The sequence below is a fragment of the Pelodiscus sinensis genome, chromosome 31 (assembly GCF_052426305.1).
Source record: "Pelodiscus sinensis isolate ZL-2025 chromosome 31, ASM5242630v1, whole genome shotgun sequence".
Taxonomy (NCBI): domain Eukaryota; kingdom Metazoa; phylum Chordata; order Testudines; family Trionychidae; genus Pelodiscus; species Pelodiscus sinensis.
In genome coordinates this window covers 16,532,013-16,553,729 of record NC_143082.1, presented here as the reverse complement: position 1 = coordinate 16,553,729, position 21,717 = coordinate 16,532,013, and the positions used below count along the sequence as shown (strand labels likewise).

The window sequence follows — 21,717 nt, the reverse complement described above, 5'->3', positions numbered from 1 at the left end:
CAGGCAGAGGGCTGTAGCAGTCTGACTGTAGCAGTCTGATTGTAGCAGCATGGCTGGCAGAGGGCTGTAGCAGTCTGGCTGTAGCAGTGTAGCTGGCAGAAGGTTGTAGCAGTCTGACTGTACCAGTGGTTGTAGCAGCATAGCAGGCAGAGGGCTGTAGCAATCTGGCTGTAGCAGCATAGCAGGCAGGCAGAGGGCTGTAGCAGTCTGGCTGTAGCAGCATAGCTGGCAGAGGGCTGTAGCGGCATAGCCGGCAGAAGGTTGCAACAGTCTGACTGTACTAGTGGTTGCAGCAGTATAGCGGGCAGAGGGCTGTTGCAGTGGAAATGTCAGGCTGTAGCTGGGAGGCAGTCCGGCTGTAGCAGGTGGAGGGTTTCAGACCGATCCCTAGGGCTTTGGGACACGGCGCCCTGTGCCCCGGGAGCTCTGAGTCCCGGCTCGGATCCTAACCCACCCCCAGGCTCCCGCTCACACAACCAGCAGCTGCTTCTCACGGCCACCTGCTCACCCTCCTCTCCCTCTTCCTAGGGTCTGACAGGTCCCATTGGCCCCCCTGGCCCTGCTGGCCCCAACGGCGAGAAGGTAAGAACCCAGGAGCCCTGCGTGACGCCTGGCTGGGAGCGGGGGGGCTCGGCGTTGCTCACACTCCAGGGCAGGCAGATGCCCCAGCTGGGAAGGTCAGCTGGGTTGTGGGAGGGGCCTTGGCATGTGGGCGGGGCGTCAGGCCATAAGCTGAGCCAATGCAAGGGGGGGCTGCGTGCTGGGGGTGGGGGAGGAGTCCAGACACTCGAATGTGGGAGGGATATGGGGGAGCGAGTCACCTGGGAAAGCCGGAGTGGGCTGGGGGAGGTGGGTCTTGGAGCTGGGGGAGGGGCTTGAGACTGTGGGTGGAGCTTGAAACCTGGGCGTGGCTTCGAGGGCTGGACGGCGGACAGAGGTGAGGTGCTGGCAGGGGGAAGGGCTCAGTGCTGGGGCGCCGGGTGCACGCTGGGGTCTAGCGGGAGGAGGCAGCACCAGCGCTGCAGAGTTTGGGTGGCGGAGCGGAGGGTGCAGGCGGGGGTGCCCCGTTCGTTTGCAGGGAGGGGTTTGCCCCCCTTGTGGGGGTGACGGTGGGCGGGAGCGTTGTCCCCTCCTCCCTGGGGAAGGGGCAGGACAGTCACACCCTCCCCGCAGCCAGGCCTTGTCGGCTGGGACCTCACCCGGCCCTGCCCCACGTGCGGGGGCCGCGCAGGACGCTAGCGAGGGCTGCACTCCGCTTTCTGCGCCACGGGAGCTGGGAGGAGCCGCTGCCCCCCGGTCCCCCCGGTGCCTAGCGGCTGGCAACGGCCACTGCTCAGAAATCCCCCGGGGCACTGTGGCCAGACGCAGGCTCGGAGCACCCCGGGGCGGCCGGACGAGGCTGGAGCGAGTCCCGGGCGCTCCACAGCCTGGCCAGCCGCAGCCTCCAGCTCTTCCCTCTTTCTTCCTGCCTAGGGCGAGTTGGGTCCCCCCGGCCCATCTGGTGCTGCCGGCACCCGCGGCGCCCCGGTAAGTGTGATGCCCGAAGGTGAGCGGGAGCGGAGGGTCCAGGCTGGATCGCAGCGACCGAGGGCTCCGGCCTTGGCTCGTTAAGACCCAGCCCTGTGCCCCCCTCAAGCCGGACACCCCCCAGGGGAGTTGGCCAGCTGCCCCGCTGCGGAGAGGTGGGGATCACAGCCAGCGCCCCGCTCCCGGAGCGAGGCTGGGGGGGCCCTTCAGAGTCAGGCGCACCCCAAGTGGGGGAGGGGTCCCAGGGAGCTGGGGGAGGCGCGGGGGGTCCTGAATTGGACGAGCGCAGGCCCATGGAGCGTGTGGCCCAGGCGGGGTGGTTCCTGCGTGCGCCCCCGTCTCACCCAGCCGTGTGTTCCAGGGCGATCGTGGGGAGCCAGGTGCCCCGGGCCCTGCTGGATTTGCTGGACCTCCCGTGAGTAGCTGCGGTTGCGGAGCTTCGTGCTCCGGGTTCCCAACCCCCCCCCCCCCCGACGTGCATGTTCCTGAAGAGACGAGGGGGCCATGTGCCCCGCCCTGGGCACCTGGCTCCCGGGTCACCGCTCACCCGGCTGCTTTCGCTCTTCTCCGACGCAGGGCGCTGACGGCCAGCCCGGCACGAAAGGCGAACAGGGAGAATCCGGCCAGAAGGGAGACGCTGGGGCCCCAGGTCCACAGGGACCTTCCGGCGCGCCTGGCCCACAGGTGGGTAAAGCAACGTCCCGATCCCCCCCCTGCTGGGAAAGCAGCCTGGAGGGGGGACTGGCCAGAGAGGAAGTGGGGGGGAGCTGGCCAGAGAGGAAGTGGGGGGGAGCTGGCCAGAGAGGAAGTGGGGGGGGGGAGCTGGCCAGAGAGGAACGGGGGAGGGGATGGGACTGGCCAGGGAGGAACAAGGGGGCTGGCCAGAGAGGAAGGGGGGAGGGGATGGGACTGGCCAGAGAGGAAGGGGTGAGGGGATGGGGCTGGCCAGGGAGGAGCAAGGGGGCTGGCCAGGGAGGAAGGGGGGAGGGGATGGGGCTGGCCAGAGAGGAAGGGGGAGGGGATGGGGCTGGCCAGAGAGGAAGGGGGGAGGGGATGGGGCTGGCCAGGGAGGAAGGGGGGAGGGGATGGGGCTGGCCAGGGAGGAGCAAGGGGGCTGGCCAGAGAGGAACGGGGGAGGGGATGGGGCTGGCCAGAGAGGAAGGGGGGAGGGGATGGGACTGGCCAGAGAGGAAGGGGTGAGGGGATGGGGCTGGCCAGGGAGGAGGGGCAGGGGGGCTGGCCAGGGAGGAAGGGGGGAGGGGATGGGGCTGGCCAGGGAGGAAGGGGGGAGGGGATGGGGCTGGCCAGGGAGGAGCAAGGGGGCTGGCCAGAGAGGAACGGGGGAGGGGATGGGGCTGGCCAGGGAGGAAGGGGGGAGGGGATGGGGCTGGCCAGGGAGGAAGGGGGGAGGGGATGGGGCTGGCCAGAGAGGAAGGGGTGAGGGGATGGGGCTGGCCAGGGAGGAAGGGGGGAGGGGATGGGGCTGGCCAGTGGGGAACAGGCCTGGGGAATAGGAGCCCAAGAAAGGCCCCAGGTTTTGCTGGTCACTGGCCATTTGCTGTGGGGCAGACCCGGGCTCTGGACCAGAAGCGCGAGTGTGGGTCCGGCCCCTCCCTCTGGGCGCAGGACTCGCCAGCCCCTCGCCCCTGCCCAGCCCCCGCAGTGCAGGAGGGATTTCGGGGACCCCGGGCCGGCGGTGACACCGGGGCAGGCCCTGGGCGTTTCGGGGGCTGCGCTGACTTACCCCAGCGGGCGGGAGCCCAGCGCCCCCCCACCCCGATTGGCCCTTTCCTGGGGGAGGGGTTTGGACCAAACCCCCAGGGCCGGCCCAGGAGCGGGGCAGATTCCTGCCAATGGCCCCTCGGCGGCAGCGCCCTTCCGGGGTGGCCAAGCCCGCGCTGCCCCGCGGGGAGGTGCAGGGAGACCGAGTCGGCTCCGCGGCCTGAGCTGGGAGCCAGCTGCTTTCAGCTCCATGGCGAGCGCCTCCTGGGGTCCCGGCCACGGACGCTCACCCGGGGACAGGGCAGCTGCTCCCTTGCCACCCCCCCGAGGAGCTTGGCGGGCGGGAAAAGGCCCCCTCCCCCTAAGCCAGGGCCAGGGTCCCTCCCTGCCGCCCCGGGGCATGTCCTGCATGAAGTGCCCCATGGGGAAGGGCGCCCTGTAGGGGGCATGGCCCGTAGAGCCGCAGGCGGGGACATTAGGGTCGGGGGGGGCTGGCCGCCGTAAGACAAACCCCCGCCCATTGGCACCAAGGACCAGTCCCGCTGCCCAGCCCAGCGGCCGAGTTCCTGGGGCCCCTGCGGGTGTAACCGGCTTCTCTCTCCTTCTCAGGGGCCCACGGGTGTGACTGGCCCCAAGGGAGCCCGAGGGGCACAGGGACCACCGGTAAGTACCGGGCAGGGGCTCCGTGGGGCCGGGGGGGATGAGCCAGGGCTGCTCGTGGAGCGTCAGCGCCGTGCTGGCCGGAGGGCAGGGCACCCCTCCTTGGAAGGGGCCCAGGGGAAGGGGCCCAGGCTGTGCTGGTGCCAGCCTGGGCTCTGGGGGCACCCCCCGTCGCTCGCGGCCCGCTCTGCTCACCCGTTTCTCTCCTCACGCAGGGAGTCACCGGATTCCCCGGCTCTGCAGGACGTGTCGGCCCCCCCGGCCCTAACGTACGTTCAGCGGCGTCCGCGGCAGGGCTGCTCTCTGGGCTCTGGCAGGCCAGCCCCCCCGTGGGCTTGTCCCTCCGCAGCGCTTCCTGCCCCGTCCTCGGAGCAGCCGGCACCGGCCACGGCCGGGGAGCTGGCCCTAGGCCGGCTGCCTCGCGCTCCTGGCGTGTCCTCGCTGCCCGGGGCTCCGAGGGACCAGAGAACGGAGCCTCCAGCCAGACGCGCTGCCCACGTTCCTTACGGATGAGCCAGGGAGCTCCGGCCCTGGCCCCATTTTCCGTAGCTCGGATTCCCCCCAAACAAATTTCTGCTGGGACCAGGAGGCAGCAAAGAGGGCAGCTCCTCCAGCGCCCAGCGGTCCAGGGGCCGGGACTCCGCAGATCCCCACGTGGTTCCCGGCAGTGCGGTCTGGGCGGTGCTGAGGGGCGGGGCATAGTCTGGGCGGCCCGGCCCCGCCTCCTCCACCCAGGGTCCCCCCCCACCTTTCCCGGGACCTGGCGGGTCTGCCCCCTCCCTGGGGCGACCCACTGAGCTTTGTCTAAGGGAACCAGGTGCCACGGGGCCGTCGGTCTGGGGCGGGGGGGCTAGTGAGCGCCTTGCGGCGAGTCGTTGGCACAGGCGGCGTCTCGGGGGCCCGGACGGCCCCTGGCACCGAACTGCTCGGCCGTGAGGCATTGGGAGAGAATTGCCTGGGCCCGGGTAGAGGAACGTCCCCGTTCTCAACCAGCCCTTGTGCGTCTCCTCTAGGGTAACCCCGGCCCGCCTGGCCCGCCAGGTGCTTCTGGTAAAGATGGTCCCAAGGGTGCTCGTGGTGACGGGGGCCCTCCAGGCCGTGCTGGTGACCCTGGGCTCCAAGGCCCTGCCGGGGCCCCTGGCGAGAAGGGAGAGTCCGGGGAAGACGGCCCGCCGGTGAGTTCACCTGCCCGTTGCCGGGCTTTGGCTGCACGTTAGTCGTGAAGCCGCTGCTGGGTTTTACCCCGGGTCTGTTTTCCAGGGGCCCGACGGGCCGCCCGGTCCTCAGGGCTTGGCAGGCCAGCGAGGGATCGTCGGTCTCCCCGGCCAGCGCGGCGAGAGAGGCTTCCCGGGGCTGCCCGGCCCATCCGTAAGTAGCTTTACCCCGGAGGCCAAACCCGGGCCCCGGGCCCCGGCGCTGAAGGGCCTTGCACGGCCAGCGAGCGGGCTGGGGCAGACCCGGGGCCTGGGCTCTTATCTCGCTGCCCTGGGGCACCTGCCTTGAAAAGGTGTCACGTTGGAAGGGAGGAGCATCGAGTCCAGTCCTCCAGGGGTTGCCTAGAGAGGCCTCGCATGAGCAGCTGCTGGCAGGACCAATCAGGGCCCAGGAGGCCGTAATAAAAGGGGGAGCCGGGTCTGCTGGGGCCAGTTCTGGTGAAGCCAGGACAGTGAAACGGTCGCAGCCTTAACCCTAAGACACGCCCCCCGCTCCGGCGTCTAGCCTGGGTGACGTTCGCCTGCTCTCTGTGACGGGGCTTTGCCGCCTGGGGGGTAGCGGGAGTTCAGCATCACTGTGTTTCCTGGAAACCTCCAGCAAGACTCTTCTGCAGGGCCCCGGGCTGAGGCCGAGCCCTCGTGAGCACAGAGGATGCTGCCAGACATCTGTCTAGCCAGAGAGACAGGGAGGTTGAACGTGAAACGCCTGGAGCCATTCCTGGCGCCCGAGTCGAGAGCCCATGGACGAGGGGGATAAGACAGACACATGGAGATCAGAGGGAATTTGAACCAAAGGACCCTTTTTGGGACAGTGTAGTTTAAAACAGTTCACCACTGCTAAGGCAGGGAATTCAGCGTTAAGGTCCCACAAACGTCCTTAACTCTGCCCTGCTTCCCCACCCCCTTGCAAATCATGGAGATTCCAGGCTGGGCTATGGCCTGGGGACGACAGCGGCTGAAACACCACGTGCCACGGAAGGGAATTGACCCCGTGCAAAGGGACAGCACGACATTTGCACGACTAGTCCCATTGCGGGGCGTGCGAGTAACTGGAAGGGCCGTGTGCGTTCGTCAGGGAGCTCAGCAATGCCTGGGCCTGGCGCTGCAGCACAGGTGTCCGTGGCTTCGTGGAGGACAGACCCAGCAGTGCTGGGCAGGGCTGGGGCCCAGCCTCGGTTTGCCAAAGGGCGCGTGATGAGTCCCCGCTCTGTTCCCTCCCTCTGGGGCTCCTGGCGTTGGCCGCTGCTGGCAGATGGGGCCCTTTGGCCTGACCCAGAGGGACTTCTGTTCACGTGCTTCCAAAGCTCCCCGGCTTTTAGCTGCCTGGGGGTCACCATTACGGTCCTAGGCCCCCATTCTCCAGCGCCTGGCGCCTCGTGCGACACGGAGCAGCCGCACCGTGCACCCCGCTTGCCGGCCCGGTGCCGCTGACGTCACTGCAGCACCGCCCAGTCCTCTCGCCCCCGGGGGCTGATGAGGGAGGTGCTGAGAAGCCCTGGAGGGGTTAGCACAGCCCAGGGGCTGGCCTGTGTGAAAGTCCGTCGCCCGCCCAGGCGCCGGGGAAGGCCAGTTGCTCCCCCGCTGACAATGCGTTTTCCAGGCCGGAGCCAGCCCTGACCCATCTCTGGCGGGGGTGGGGCGCTGGGCGTTCGGCGGGAAATGTCAAACGTTGGCAGTCGAAAGCAGACGACTTTCATGAACAAACCTGTGGCCAAAGGCCCCGTGCGGTGTCCAGAAACCGCCTTGCCGGCCTGGCTCCGAGCAGCCCCCCGCAGAGCCCTTCGCGCGCCAGGCGGCGACCAAACCGTCAGACCCTCCCCGGGAAGGAGCCGTTATGTCGGCCGTCGGCTCCCCCCGGCGACCCTGCTGCAGCACCCAGCCCTGCGGGCAGGGGAACGTTTCTCTCGCCGAGTCGGGCCCGAGGCGGTGGGCTCGGCGGGGGAACGCCCAGGACCCCGCAGGGCGAGCGGCTGAGCAGAGGCGGCCCGTGTACCGCGTGGAAATCAGCCCCCGGGATTTTCCGTTTCAGGGTGAGCCTGGCAAACAAGGAGCCCCCGGAGGTGCCGGCGACAGAGGCCCCCCTGGGCCCGTGGGCCCCCCCGGTCTGACTGGGCCGTCTGGTGAACCTGGGCGCGAGGTGAGCACCCAGCGCAACGCGGCAGGCCAGCAGCCTGGACACGAGGGGAGGCGGGTCGGCCGTGGGCGCCTCCTCTCAGCCTCAGCCCGTGCCCATGGCGGTGGCTGGAGATCGGCGCGTGCGGACTCGATTCCTGGCGTCACCCAGACCCGCCTCCGCCAGGGAGAGCCGGGAACGTGGCCTCTCTGGTTCTCGCCCGGGAAGCTTTGTTCCTCCAGCTCCTTTGCCGGGTCTGCCACCTCCAGGCCTAACTCCCCTCCTCTCCTCCCTCCCAGGGCACCCCCGGATCGGACGGCCCCCCCGGCAGAGATGGGTCCGCTGGCGTGAAGGTGAGCTGGGGGCCCCCGCACTCATCTCCGTTCTCCGGACGCAGGGTCCCGGGTTTGGGGGTCTCAGAGGCTGCTGCTCTCGGTGGCTCGTTCCCTTCCGGCCTGGCCGTGCCGTGTGGCTGCCGGGCGCAGGGTCAGATGGAGGCCATGCCTAGCACCCCGGCTTGCTCCTGTCTGCGCTTGGCCGGTGGCTGAATGACCCCCCAGGCCGCATCGTGCAGCGCTGGGGGCTTCGTGCTCCTGTCCCATCCTGGCCTGGGTGCTTGGCCGCTCCGTCCCGGCAGAGCGCAGGCCAGAGATGCCCCGGGGGAGGGAGCGGTGATGTCCGTTGGTGCACAGCCGGGAGCGTGGCCGACCCTAACCGCCGTGTCTGTCTCCTGGCAGGGCGATCGTGGCGAGACTGGTGCTGTCGGCTCCCCTGGTGCTCCTGGCCCTCCTGGCTCCCCAGGCCCTGTCGGTCCAACGGGCAAACAGGGAGACAGAGGAGATTCTGTAAGTGCCCCTCCGGGGCGAGTCGTCTCCCAGGGAGGGCAGGGCGCTGGCTGTTTGAGAGTCGACCCGAGGGTTCGGGATTCAGGGTGGGGGAGGGAACCAGCGCGGTGCGGGCGGAGAGCTGAGCGCTCGGAGACGCTGCCGTGTGTTCGGAGCCCTTCCCGCCAGTGCCCCGGCGAGGTATCGATGTCCGAGAGCAGCGGTGGGCCGGCGTTGCTGTCAGGAGGGAGCATGGAGGTCGGGGGCGGGCGGGGGCTGGTTTCAGCCCCAGAGACCCAGCCGGCCTGTCCCACTTCCCCGCCCACTCGTGCGGCTAGTCGGCCCGGCCCAGGCGGGACTCGGTCAGTCCAGACGTACCGTCCGGGGAGCGAACACTGGACTCCGGCTCGGGCCCAGCTGAGCGAGGCCACGGCTGGGAGCTGGCGCTGGACACACGCACCGGGGAGGAATCCACCCGACACACTAGCCCGGGCCGGGAGAGCCCGACGGGGCGTTTCCCTCAGGGCCTCTGGGGGAGTCCCGGGGCGCGTCGGGCAGGACTCAGCCCGGCTGCTCTGGTGCGGGAGGCCGGGAATGGGCTCAGCCCTTTGGCCGGAGCCGCGGCAGCCCCTCGGCGCGGGTGGCTCGTCTAACCCGCCTGTGTCTTGTTCCAGGGCGCTCAAGGCCCCATGGGCCCCTCCGGCCCTGCAGGCGCACGCGGCATGCCGGTAAGTGCCCTCGGCCCGGTCCCCAGCGTGTCCGGGGGCTCCCGTCTGCTCCCCGGGGGGGTCTGTTCCGGCGTGGTGCTGGGGAACCGGGGCTGGACGGGCACTGCGCCCGCTGCGTGGGACGCCCTGCGGTGTGTTTGTGTGTGCCCTCGCCGTGTGCCAGGCCTGCCGGGCCGGGTCACACCCTGCCGTGTGTTGTGTGCAGTGTGGTGTGTGCCAGAGCGGGTCACACCCTGCCGTGTGTTGTGTGAAGTGTGGTGTGTGCCAGAGCGGGTCACACCCTGCCGTGTGTTGTGTGCAGTGTGGTGTGTGCCAGAGCGGGTCACTCCCTGCCGTGTGTTGTGTGCAGTGTGGTGTGTGCCAGAGCGGGTCACACCCTGCCGTGTGTTGTGTGCAGTGTGGTGTGTGCCAGAGCGGGTCACTCCCTGCCGTGTGTTGTGTGCAGTGTGGTGTGTGCCAGAGCGGGTCACACCCTGCCGTGTGTTGTGTGCAGTGTGGTGTGTGCCAGAGCGGGTCACACCCTGCCGTGTGGTGTGTGCAGTGTGGTGTGTGCCAGAGCGGGTCACACCCTGCCGTGTGTTGTGTGCAGTGTGGTGTGTGCCAGAGCGGGTCACACCCTGCCGTGTGTTGTGTGCAGTGTGGTGTGTGCCAGAGCGGGTCACTCCCTGCCGTGTGTTGTGTGCAGTGTGGTGTGTGCCAGAGCGGGTCACTCCCTGCCGTGTGTTGTGTGCAGTGTGGTGTGTGCCAGAGCGGGTCACACCCTGCCGTGTGTTGTGTGCCAGAGCGGGTCACACCCTGCCGTGTGTTGTGCGCCCTCGCCGAGCCCACCGGGCTGGACCACACCCTGCGCCCGGCAAACCCCTCTTCTCTCCTCGCCAGGGGCCGCAGGGGCCGCGCGGGGACAAGGGCGAGGCCGGCGAGGCCGGCGAGCGAGGGCTGAAGGGTCACCGCGGCTTCACTGGGCTGCAGGGTCTTCCTGGGCCTCCCGTAAGTTTGCACCTCGGCAGGGGACTCGGCCCAGGCCATGCCGCGCGGGGGAGGGGAGCGGGGGGCTCTGGGCTCAGCGGGACCCCCTGGAATGGGACTTACCAGCCCCCATGGTGGCCGTGCCGCAGCCCCTGGCCTTGGGCCTCTCTTGGCCAGGCCTTGCGTGGAACTGGGCTGCTCATGCCTCGGCCCCCGGCCTTGGGGACCCCCTGTGTGGCCGGGGTCCCCCTCCCTGCTGCCCAGATGCTGAGAGACGACCCCGTGGTTCTGTTTCCACCCCCTTAGGGTTCATCTGGAGATCAAGGAGCTACCGGCCCTTCTGGCCCGTCTGGCCCCAGGGTAAGTCCAGTGTCCGGCCCGCGGGAGGGTAGCGCAGGGGGCGCGAGGAGTCGCGCACTCGGCCGAGCCGAGCAAAGTGCGAAAGATCCATCCACAGGACCCCGGGTTTTAGTCCCATCCAGCCTCAAGCTCAGGAAACTCAAGGGAGACTTTCGTAAGCTGGGCAAAGGCGTTTGTGCTTCCAGTGTAAGCGATTTGCACACACACACGCCCTCTGCTGTTCTGTGTGTCATGGTCCCCGTAGCGCTGGCAGCTGGAGGAGATTCTCCTTAGCATGTGCACCGAGGTCAGTCTCTGCCAGCCATGCAGTCGGGTTCTCCGTGGCCATGGCAGAGGGAGCGGGGGAGTCGCCTGGGTGCCCTGTCCATTATGTTAGGACTTCGCCCGGCTGCCCTTTGAGTGCGCACTTGATCCTTGCACGGCCTGGCTCTCACCGCCTCCTTGTGACTCTCTCCTAGGGCCCCCCAGGCCCCGTGGGCCCCTCTGGCAAAGACGGTTCTAACGGCATGCCTGGTCCCATTGGTCCTCCCGGGCCTCGCGGCCGTAGTGGCGAAACTGGACCTGCTGTAAGTACCGGGCCCCTCGAGAGCCGCCGGCCCCGTGCGCCACCACCGGCGTGGCCCGTCCTGCGGAGCCGCGGCAGGGCCTTACTCACCTGGGCGCCATCATCCCGGGCCTGCTCCAATCTCCCCAATCCACCCTGAGCAGGTCGATCAGCCTGTTCTGCCCCGAGTGGCTCCAGCACCCGCTGCACCCCAGGCGGCTCTATTTCCGCCTTTTCCCGCAGTCACTCCCGCCTGCCCCCGCAACGCTCTTCCCCCGCCGTCTCTCCCCTCAGCGGCTCCGTTACCCTCCCCTGCTCCCCAGTGGCTCTATCACCCAAGTCCGCCCCCCGCGACTCCCTCGCGCTGGCTGTCCCGGTGAAATCTCCTGGCCGAGGAGCAGCAGGAGACGGTCAATCCGTTAGTCAGCTTGGGGGGGTCTGGTGAGTGGGGGTGCAAAAGGGAATCGCAGCAGCAAGGAGCTTGGCTCCGAGTTCGAAACGAAGCTCTTGTCTTTCCCCTCCCGCTGCAGGGCCCCCCTGGAAACCCTGGCCCCCCTGGACCACCCGGCCCCCCAGGCCCTGGCATCGACATGTCGGCCTTCGCCGGGCTGGGCCAGGTGGAGAAAGGCCCTGACCCCATGCGCTACATGCGAGCGGACGAGGCCGCCAGCGACCTGCGGCAGCACGACGCCGAGGTGGACGCCACGCTGAAATCCCTCAACAGCCAGATCGAAAGCATCCGCAGCCCCGAGGGCTCCAGGAAGAACCCGGCCCGGACCTGCCGGGACCTGCAGCTCTGCCACCCCGAGTGGAAGAGCGGTGAGTGGTGGGCCCGGCTCTCCCAGGCCTCGGCTTCTCGTGGGCATGGCTCCACTGCCGACCCCGGCGCCCGTCCGCGCGCGCCCCCCTGCTCCTCCGCCGGCGCTCTGCCCCACAGCTGCTCTCCAGCGCCTGCTCACGCGCCCCCCTGTTCCTCCACCAGCGCTCCGCCCCACGGCTCCTTTCCAGCACCCGCCCGCGCGCCCCCCTGCTCCTCCGCCGGCGCCCTGCCCCACGGCTCTTCTCCAGCGCCCGCCCGCGCGCCCCCCTGCTCCTCCGCTGGCGCTCTGCCCCACGGCTCTTCTCCAGCACCTGCTCGCGTGCCCCCCTGCTCCTCCACCGGCGCTCCGCCCCACGGCTCCTCTCCAGCTCCCACCCGCTGCTCCCGCCCTGGGATTCCCCCCTGCCAATGCTGGTGCACCTCACACTGACCTGCCACCTGCCTGCTGTCCTATTCCTGGGCTCCCCTCCGACACACAGCTCTGTGCATGCCCCGTATTCCTGACCTAGCCCATCCTCCGCTCCCCCGCCCGACACAGCACCCGCCAGTCCTGCGCCCACCAGCGCGCCGCGCCGCTAACCTCTGCGCGTTCCACCACTGCAGGCGACTACTGGATCGACCCCAACCAGGGCTGCACCCTGGACGCCATGAAGGTTTTCTGTAACATGGAGACGGGCGAAACGTGCGTCTATCCCAACCCGTCCAGCGTGCCCAGGAAGAACTGGTGGACCAGCAAGACCAAGGACAAGAAGCACATTTGGTTTGGAGAGACCATCAATGGCGGCTTCCACGTACGTGGCTGGGGTTGATGTGTCAAAGGAACAGGCCGTTGGCCTCTCGGGGGCGTTCGGGCGCGCTGGCTCCTATTCCGAGGGGGAGCCCTTTTCTTCCCCGCGAGAGCCAGCTCAGTTTGTTTAGCAGCACCAACGCGAGTGGCGATCTGCGTGCTGAGCACCTGCCCTCTGGACATCACGCGTCTGTGCCATGGCGCTGTGTGGGTGCCCCATAAACGTAACCCCCTCCGCCATCCTCGGGGTCTGAAAATACAGGCTCAAGACTCAAGCGGCTTTTCCATTGCATGCGAACCTGCATGGACTGACCCCTCCCCCCCCCACACACACACACAAAGGAGGAAAAACATGCAGCAAATCTGAACGTCTGTGCATCGCGCACATGCTGATGTAACCAGCTACACGGCCCCGGGGAAGGGGGAGCCGTGTCGGCAGCAGCGCGAAAGCGGCAAAGGAAATCCTGCTCCTTCCATGCCGCGCCCGCGCTGCAGCAGGCCAGTTAGCGGAACAGGAAAAGGCAGATTACTAAAGGCATGGCCGGGTGCTAGGCACCTAAAGCCCTTGGACAGTCCGGTGCTTTATGCCCAAAGGAGGCAAGAGGGATCTGCGCTATTAGGGAGGGAGCCCTTGGCGAGGGGAATGTTTGTGGCAACATGCTGCGTGGCCATGGCGCGGCTGAGAACTCGCACGTCCCTATTCCAGCACTTTCCCGTCTCGTTCAGACCCGCTGCACCGTGGCTTCTCCATGCTTCACTTTCAGGTGCCTTTGGCCTTTAGCGCGCGGGGCCATCACGATTTAGAACGTGTTAACTGCTGCCAGTTCATGCCAATGGTCTGAATCTCCGCATAACCGGCTGGGCTTTCGCAGGTGCCCAGGAACGGGGGTACCCAGGCCAGTGGGAAGGACGGTGTCTTGGACATAGCTGAGGGTGCCTTTACCTGCCACGCGAGCCCCTGGCTACCCGGCCTTGCTAACCCTCTTGGTCTCCCCTTCCAGTTCAGCTATGGAGATGACAACCTCGCCCCTAATACTGCCAACATCCAGATGACCTTCCTGCGCCTCCTGTCCACCGAAGGCTCCCAGAACATAACCTACCACTGCAAGAACAGCATCGCCTACATGGACGAGGCGGCTGGCAACCTGAAGAAAGCCATCCTGATCCAGGGAGCCAACGACGTCGAGATCAGGGCCGAGGGCAACAGCCGCTTCACATACAGCGCCCTGGCGGATGGCTGCACGGTAAGCCGCGTCTCCTGCGGGGCAGCTGCAAAGGGCTCGCGAGCCATCGTGCGCTCAGCTGCTGGGCCAGTGGGTGTCAGTTCATGGGGCAATTGCGGCCCTGGGGACTGTTTAGGAGCAAAATTTTCAAGCACGGCGATTTGGTGCACTTGTTTGGCAGAGACTGAGCTGGGGGCTCAGTGTAAATCCACCTACACACAGCAAGGGACATGCAGGGTGGGCTCTTTTGGCGGGATGTGAAATCCTCCCTAGTGCCAAGTGACGGGGGGACGTTGTTTGGGGCGAGGGGCCCCTACACCAGCACAACTCCCCCTCCTCGCAGCGTAAATCCACCTACACCTGGGTCTGCTCCTCCCCCTCCTCGCAGTGTAAATCCACCTACACCTGGGTCTGCTCCTCCCCCTCCTCTCAGTGTAAATCCACCTACACCTGGGTCTGCTCCTCCCCCTCCTCGCAGTGTAAATCCACCTACACCTGGGTCTGCTCCTCCCCCTCCTCTCAGTGTAAATCCACCTACACCTGGGTCTGCTCCTCCCCATCCTCGCAGCGTAAATCCACCTACACCTGGGTCTGCTCCTCCCCATCCTCGCAGTGTAAATCCACCTACACCTGGGTCTGCTCCTCCCCCTCCTCGCAGTGTAAATCCACCTACACCTGAGTCTGCTCCTCCCCCTCCTCGCAGCGTAAATCCACCTACACCTGGGTCTGCTCCTCCCCTCCTCTGTGTAAATCCACCTACACCTGGGTCTGCTCCTCCCCCTCCTCGCAGGGTAAATCCACCTACACCTGGGTCTGCTCCTCCCCCTCCTCGCAGCGTAAATCCACCTACACCTGGGTCTGCTCCTCCCCCTCCTCGCAGTGTAAATCCACCTACACCTGGGTCTGCTCCTCCCCCTCCTCGCAGTGTAAATCCACCTACACCTGGGTCTGCTCCTCCCCCTCCTCGCAGTGTAAATCCACCTACACCAGGGTCTGCTCCTCCCCCTCCTCGCAGTGTAAATCCACCTACACCTGGGTCTGCTCCTCCCCCTCCTCGCAGTGTAAATCCACCTACACCTGGGTCTGCTCCTCCCCCTCTTCGCAGTGTAAATCCACCTACACCTGGGTCTGCTCCTTCCCCTCCTCGCAGCGTAAATCCACCTACACCTGGGTCTGCTCCTCCCCCTCCTCGCAGCGTAAATCCACCTACACCTGGGTCTGCTCCTCCCCCTCCTCGCAGTGTAAATCCACCTACACCGGGGTCTGCTCCTCCCCCTCCTCGCAGCGTAAATCCACCTACACCTGGGTCTGCTCCTCCCCCTCCTCGCAGTGTAAATCCACCTACACCTGGGTCTGCTCCTCCCCCTCCTCGCAGTGTAAATCCACTTACACCTGGGTCTGCTCCTCCCCCTCCTCGCAGCGTAAATCCACCTACACCGGGGTCTGCTCCTCCCCCTCCTCGCAGCGTAAATCCACCTACACCTGGGTCTGCTCCTCCCCCTCCTCGCAGTGTAAATCCACCTACACCTGGGTCTGCTCCTCCCCTCCTCTGTGTAAATCCACCTACACCTGGGTCTGCTCCTCCCCCTCCTCGCAGCGTAAATCCACCTACACCGGGGTCTGCTCCTCCCCCTCCTCGCAGCGTAAATCCACCTACACCTGGGTCTGCTCCTCCCCCTCCTCGCAGGGTAAATCCACCTACACCTGGGTCTGCTCCTCCCCCTCCTCTCAGTGTAAATCTACCTACACCTGGGTCTGCTCCTCCCCCTCCTCGCAGTGTAAATCCACCTACACCTGGGTCTGCTCCTCCCCCTCCTCTCAGTGTAAATCCACCTACACCTGGGTCTGCTCCTCCCCCTCCTCGCAGCGTAAATCCACCTACACCTGGGTCTGCTCCTCCCCCTCCTCGCAGTGTAAATCCACCTACACCTGGGTCTGCTCCTCCCCCTCCTCGCAGTGTAAATCCACCTACACCTGGGTCTGCTCCTCCCCCTCCTCGCAGCGTAAATCCACCTACACCGGGGTCTGCTCCTCCCCCTCCTCGCAGTGTAAATCCACTTACACCTGGGTCTGCTCCTCCCCCTCCTCGCAGGGTAAATCCACTTACACCTGGGTCTGCTCCTCCCCCTCCTCGCAGTGTAAATCCACCTACACCTGGGTCTGCTCCTCCCCCTCCTCTCAGTGTAAATCCACCTACACCGGGGTCTGCTCCTTCCCCTCCTCGCAGTGTAAATCCACCTACACCTGGGTCTGCTCCTCCCCCTCCTCGCAGTGTAAATCTACCTACACCTGGGTCTGCTCCTCCCCCTCCTCGCAGTGTAAATCCACCTACACCTGGGTCTGCTCCTCCCCCTCCTCGCAGCGTAAATCCACCTACACCTGGGTCTGCTCCTCCCCCTCCTCGCAGGGTAAATCCACCTACACCTGGGTCTGCTCCTCCCCCTCCTCGCAGCGTAAATCCACCTACACCTGGGTCTGCTCCTCCCCCTCCTCGCAGTGTAAATCCACCTACACCTTGGTCTGCTCCTCCCCCTCCTCTCAGTGTAAATCCACCTACACCTGGGTCTGCTCCTCCCCCTCCTCGCAGTGTAAATCCACCTACACCTGGGTCTGCTCCTCCCCCTCCTCGCAGCGTAAATCCACCTACACCTGGGTCTGCTCCTCCCCCTCCTCGCAGTGTAAATCCACCTACACCTGGGTCTGCTCCTCCCCCTCCTCGCAGTGTAAATCCACCTACACCGGTCTGCTCCTTCCCCTCCTCGCAGTGTAAATCCACCTACACCAGGGTCTGCTCCTCCCCCTCCTCGCAGTGTAAATCCACCTACACCTGGGTCTGCTCCTTCCCCTCCTCGCAGTGTAAATCCACCTACACCGGGGTCTGCTCCTCCCCCTCCTCGCAGTGTAAATCCACCTACACCTGGGTCTGCTCCTCCCCCTCCTCGCAGTGTAAATCCACCTGGGGAGGGGGGGGTGTCTGCTCCTCCTTCCTTTGTGTAAATCCACCTGGGGGGGGGGTCTGCTTCTCCCCCTCCTCGCAGTGTAAATCCATCTACACTGGGGGTCTGCTCCTCCCCCTCCCAGCATATGCACCTCCTGGCCCCCCCCAAAGCTGGAGCCCCCTCTTGCACCCCCAAGCTCCAGCCTCAGCCTACACTCGTCACATGCTGGTGGGTCGCAGCATTTCACGAGGAACCAGCGTTTGGAAATGGCTGCTCTATGGCCCCTCCTGGCCATGGGGCTGTCTACGCGAATGCCGGCGTAGCGACCCCGAGAACGTGGGTGTGCCATTCCAACCCGCCCAGACTGCGAATCCGCTCCTGAGCCAGTGCTGATGGCGGTCGCAGTGTCTAGTAATCCCTGGTGTGGTTTTCTCTCCCCAGAAACACACTGGCAAATGGGGCAAGACCGTCATTGAATACCGATCGCAGAAGACCTCGCGCCTGCCCATCACTGATATTGCACCTATGGACATTGGTGGAGCCGAGCAGGAGTTTGGTGTTGACGTTGGGCCAGTCTGCTTCTTGTAAAAACGACTTCTTTTAAACCCAGTCCGATTCCATTAAAAAAACCAAACCAACCCACCCCCCCCAAGGACCTGCGTACTTTCCAATCACTTGTATGACTTCTGCACTGAACGGGTGACTCGCTCCCCACATTGCCAAACAGCCACACGCTTACATTTTGGACTATTGGCTAGTTCTAAAGCCATCACTGGGCAGACTGCGAAATAAAAATCAGTGTTATTTATTTATTGTCTTCCTGTAAGACCGCTTGTTGGGTCAGGTGGAGGTGGGAATCTAACTGGCAGGTGTGACGGCCCCTCCTTACAAAACGGATGTCCCAGTACAGGTATAACCAATCTTTCTCCCCCCGTGTTTATCATCAGCAGGAGTACTGTGTAAAATACAACAAAAATGGTGCTATTATTGTAAAACAAGTCTGTATTTTTTAACATCAATTGATATAAAAAATTTGTTGGAAAGTACACATTGATCTGAGCTTTGTTTATTTTTTTTTCTATGTATAGGAATTTCTAGCATTCTACCACTTCCTCTTCACTTCATCCCTTTCTCGGTTTGTTATAACCTTATTTTTTTTCCAAACCAAGACAAAGGAAGTTTTAGGGTCCAATCTCAAACTTCCCTGGTTTTAAGCTACCTCACACAAAAAAAATTAAAAAATAAAAAAAAAGGAAAAAAGGAAAAAAAATGTTGAAACTGACCACGAAAGCAGACAGAGCAGCCGTGCAATTTCTGTAAAGGAAATCACTAATTCTACAAGGTAACGGTGCCGCGTAAGGGACTTTTGGGCACACGGTCTCACTTGTCTGTGGCAGGTTTAGTGGGAATATTTAAAGAGGCGGGGGAACCTAGTAATGACCCCAGGAGGCTGAGCACAACAGAATCTGCTCTGCCAAATTGTGTTACATCTTCCCTAAATCTCACATCATTGGTATTGCAGGAGCTGTCGAGTGAATGGGGTAAACATGAAAACATTTGCCACAAGGACTTGGCCACTACCTACTTAAAGTTTCTTTAACATTTAATTTCCAAAACTAAGCATGTGGATTTTCAGCCCACTCTACCCACTTGCCAATCCTGCCCCACCCCATCTACAAGTGTCCCTTTGGGGTCATGAAAACTGGGACACACCCCCCTAGGAATGTGTCCTACTCTCTAGCTGTAAAATAGACTTTAAAGTGGTTTGCAATACACGAGAGTTCACACACTCATTGCTTGTGAAACTACTCTGTTCCCCTGTCTTTCTAAGCCCATCTCCCCCCCCCTATTTTTCCACACTACAGATAGAATGCTTTTCCTAGTTAAAAAAAAAAAAAAGCCACCTTTGTTGAAATTTGTTATTTGTATTACTTGCCCTACGCTGTAATCTTTGTTAAATGATGTTTTATCTTATCTGGGAACTTTCATGACAAACCAAACCAACACAAATAAAAAAATTTAAGTAAAAATATTAAACTGAAATGGCTCTCATTTCATGGTTTAATTAAAACAAGTTTCCTTCCAAGCAATGTGATTGTTAATTGGAAGAAAAAGCCCCATAGCTGAAATATCCCCTCGCCTCTCCTCCCCCAACCAAGTCTACTCATACTGCATGGCTGTACAAAGGTGCCTAACCTTCTTGCATAATTGTGTTGCCACTGCACATGATTTTAATCACAAGTCTCGGGGTTTCTCTTAAAGACCCATCTCCTAGACTCCGGTGATTACACGAGACACACTTTATATTTTAAAGCTGTAGAGAACTCACAGGTATAAAGAATATGCAACCCAAAATCAGAAAGCAAACACAAAACCCAAATGTATTTAAGTCCTATAATTTCTTGAGCCCAGACTCATGATTGTTGAACATCTGGGATTAGTGGGAATGGGCTGATCTTAATACAGTTGTTTGAGTTATAAACATGAATACATCCATGCAAGACAGGGCCTTAATCTGTTGTCACACGGAAATTAAAGGCCATCTTGCAATATTTAATTTTTTTTTAAAAGACTTTAAAATGCAAAATGCGTCTAATGCAGACGCCTCCCTCCAATCTTAGCACTGGGAAAAGTTCAGAAAAGGGCAACAAAGTTGACTAGGGGTTTGGAACAGCTGCCCGATGAAGGGAGATAAAAAAAAGGCTGGGACTTTTCAGATTAGAAAAGAGGAGACTGGGGGGGGGGGGGGGGGGGAGAGATACGATAGAGGTCTATAAAATCATGACTGGTGTGGAAAAAGTGAACAGGGAAGAAATACTTTCTTTTGTTCCCATCTGTAGGGGGGGTCGAGTGGTCCCCCACTGACCCGGAGGCGGAGGAACCCCTCCGGGAGCCATTTTGGGCCCAGCCTAGCCCCGCCCCCTCACCTGACCGGAAGTTTAAGGGCGGGGCTAGGACTATAAGAAGGCTGCCAGGGAGCTCAGTCAGGGCCCAGCCTCTGAAGGAGACGGAGGCCTGTCCAGAGCTCCTGCCTGGGGAGACTAGGACCAGGGCCAGGCTGCCCTCAGCGGCCTCCCCAGAGGCCAGCCAAGGCATCCCTGCCAGGGCTACGGAGGCCGGGCCACGCCAGCCAGCAGAACCTCCCAGGGACCCAGAGGACTGGCCCGAGCTGGGGGACTGGCTGGACCCCCGATGGGGACTGGAACGCCGGGGCCGGACGAGCCCCCGGGACGCTGCCGAGCTCCAACCCCTTGACCCCTGGATTGGGCCGCCTGGACCCTGCTGGGACGACACCGACCTCGACTCCCCGACGGACCTGCTGGAGCTCCAGGTACCTGGGAAGGGGGAAGATGAGAGTGGCCCAGGGGGTAGCCGGGTGGGGAGCCAGCTGCGGCCAGCAAGTTACGGGCCGGAGCCCTGCTGAGCCAGTCGCAGCTGCAGCCATCAGGGCCCCTGGGCCGGGGCGCAGTGAGGTGGGTGGGCCTGCACCCCCCCCGCCACCTCCTAACCGGGTGGCAGTCTCCCCCCTCACCGCTGCTGCTGCCCTCCCGGGCCCGCTCCCGAAGGAGGAGCTTCTACAACCTGGGGTTTGGGTGCGGCCCCGCCTGGCGTCAGGGCCTGGGTTGGGCTGGCGGTATTTGTGGGCCACCCTGCTCAAGAGCCCGGGCTTCCCTGCGGTGCGTTTGGGACCGTCCGTGCATCGGGCGGGGACTCGTAAAGGGACAGGACTAGAACGGTTGCCCTGCCCCGAACTGTATGATACTAGACTGACCAGTGGGGGGCTTATTTCTCTGCGGCCCGGACCTGAAGCAAGGCCAGGCGTGCGAACGATTGCCTCTCGGCCCGACCAGAAGCAGGGCCGGGAAGAGACTCGCCCGCCTGGACTAGTTTAGGGCGCGGTAACGCAGGGAGGCAGGCACGTCTCCCCCTGTGCTGGAGGTGAAGGAGCCGCCTCCTGAAGGCCTTGCGGCCTCTCACACTGCCCCCGGAAGGGGGGAAGCTCAGGCTGTTGTGGACATTGCCGGAGGGCAGTGTCCGGAGAGGGATCCGGCCACCGGCCAGCAGGGCTAATTCCCCAACTCGGCAGGTGGCGCTGTGGCGAGCGGGAAGCCGCTACACCATCACATAAGAACTAGGGGTCACCAAATTAAATGAATAGGTTGCCGGTTTAAAACAAAAGGAAGTTTTTCTTCACTTAGCCTGTGGAACTCCTTGCCAGAGGATGTTGTCAAAACCAGGACTTTAAACAGTTAAAAAAAACCCTACAAAAATTCATGGAGGACAGGTCCATCCATGGCTATTAGCCAGGATGGGCAGAGATGGCATTCCTAGCCTGTTTGCCAGAGGCTGGGAATGGGGAGGGATTATTTGATGATGCCCTGTTCTGTTCATTCCCTCTGGGTTACCTGGCATTGGCCACTGTCAGAAGACAGGACACTGGGCCAGATGGACCATTGGTCTGACCCAGAATGGCTGTTCTTATGTTAGGCATAGGCCTCATGAGGAAAAAGCATCAAGTGAGGCTGTGCATATGCACAGCCAGAGCAAAGCAAAGCAGCAGCTCCTAACGAAACAAGGAAGTGCAGTAAAATGTCCTTACAGGGCTTGTTAGCAAGGACTGAGGCCAGGAGCCTTAGCTCTAAGCTCGACACTGCTAGGGCTCTATACCCTCTATAGCTGGACAAGGCCCTCAATGGGGACAGAGCCGCACGCGATTAGCATGGGGTTATATAGGGGTTGTTGTGATCCTCCTATGTTGACATTACGTGCAGTTCTGCAGGTAGGTTCCAGCTCTGTCTGGAGCAATGCATCACACGTAGCTCTCGCTCAACACTCCTCCGCAGTTCTCAAAAGCACTTCGCAAAGATGAACCACATCCTTCCGTATCCATACAAATGATAGACACACAAAGGGGACTTGAGCAGGCATCGGGCGCAGCCAGGGGAAGAATCCTGGTGGATCAAGGCGGCCCCATGCGGAGCTAGAGGCCAAATGCGACACTTGGAAACCAAAGAACTCAAATTAGTAAGACTGAGGCTTGAAGGAAAAAACCAAACCACAACGCTCATGAGTTCCTCATATAAAAAAAGTCACGAGTTAGAAACACGAAGTGAGAAGAATTTGGTCCAGTCTGTAGGCATTTATCAGCCTAAATTACTTTACTTGGTTGTGCTAATTCTCTTCCACTATTTGATCTGAGGAAGTGGGTCTGGCCCACGAAAGCTCATCCCCTAATAAACCATCTTGTTAGTCTTTAAAGTGCTACATAGTCCTGTCTTTTGTTGCTGGA

The 21,717-nt window shown here is 62.9% G+C and overlaps 1 protein-coding gene across 2 annotated transcripts in view; it reads left to right on the top strand.

Annotated features, from left to right (window-relative positions):
* The window catches only part of COL2A1 (collagen type II alpha 1 chain), a 60,899-nt gene extending 43,426 nt beyond the window's left edge, over positions 1-17,473 (top strand). For both annotated transcript variants that reach the window (XM_089774790.1, XM_089774791.1), the window contains 19 exons: positions 529-582; positions 1,474-1,527; positions 1,889-1,942; positions 2,104-2,211; positions 3,859-3,912; positions 4,125-4,178; positions 4,923-5,084; positions 5,170-5,277; positions 7,153-7,260; positions 7,536-7,589; positions 7,974-8,081; positions 8,735-8,788; positions 9,668-9,775; positions 10,061-10,114; positions 10,573-10,680; positions 11,189-11,477; positions 12,082-12,269; positions 13,267-13,509; positions 16,869-17,473. In XM_089774790.1, coding sequence (XP_089630916.1) covers positions 529-582; positions 1,474-1,527; positions 1,889-1,942; positions 2,104-2,211; positions 3,859-3,912; positions 4,125-4,178; positions 4,923-5,084; positions 5,170-5,277; positions 7,153-7,260; positions 7,536-7,589; positions 7,974-8,081; positions 8,735-8,788; positions 9,668-9,775; positions 10,061-10,114; positions 10,573-10,680; positions 11,189-11,477; positions 12,082-12,269; positions 13,267-13,509; positions 16,869-17,015 — 2,109 coding nt within the window. In that variant the 3' untranslated portion in view covers positions 17,016-17,473. The remainder of the gene's footprint in view (positions 1-528; positions 583-1,473; positions 1,528-1,888; positions 1,943-2,103; positions 2,212-3,858; positions 3,913-4,124; positions 4,179-4,922; positions 5,085-5,169; positions 5,278-7,152; positions 7,261-7,535; positions 7,590-7,973; positions 8,082-8,734; positions 8,789-9,667; positions 9,776-10,060; positions 10,115-10,572; positions 10,681-11,188; positions 11,478-12,081; positions 12,270-13,266; positions 13,510-16,868) is intronic.
* Positions 17,474-21,717: the final 4,244 nt, after the last annotated feature.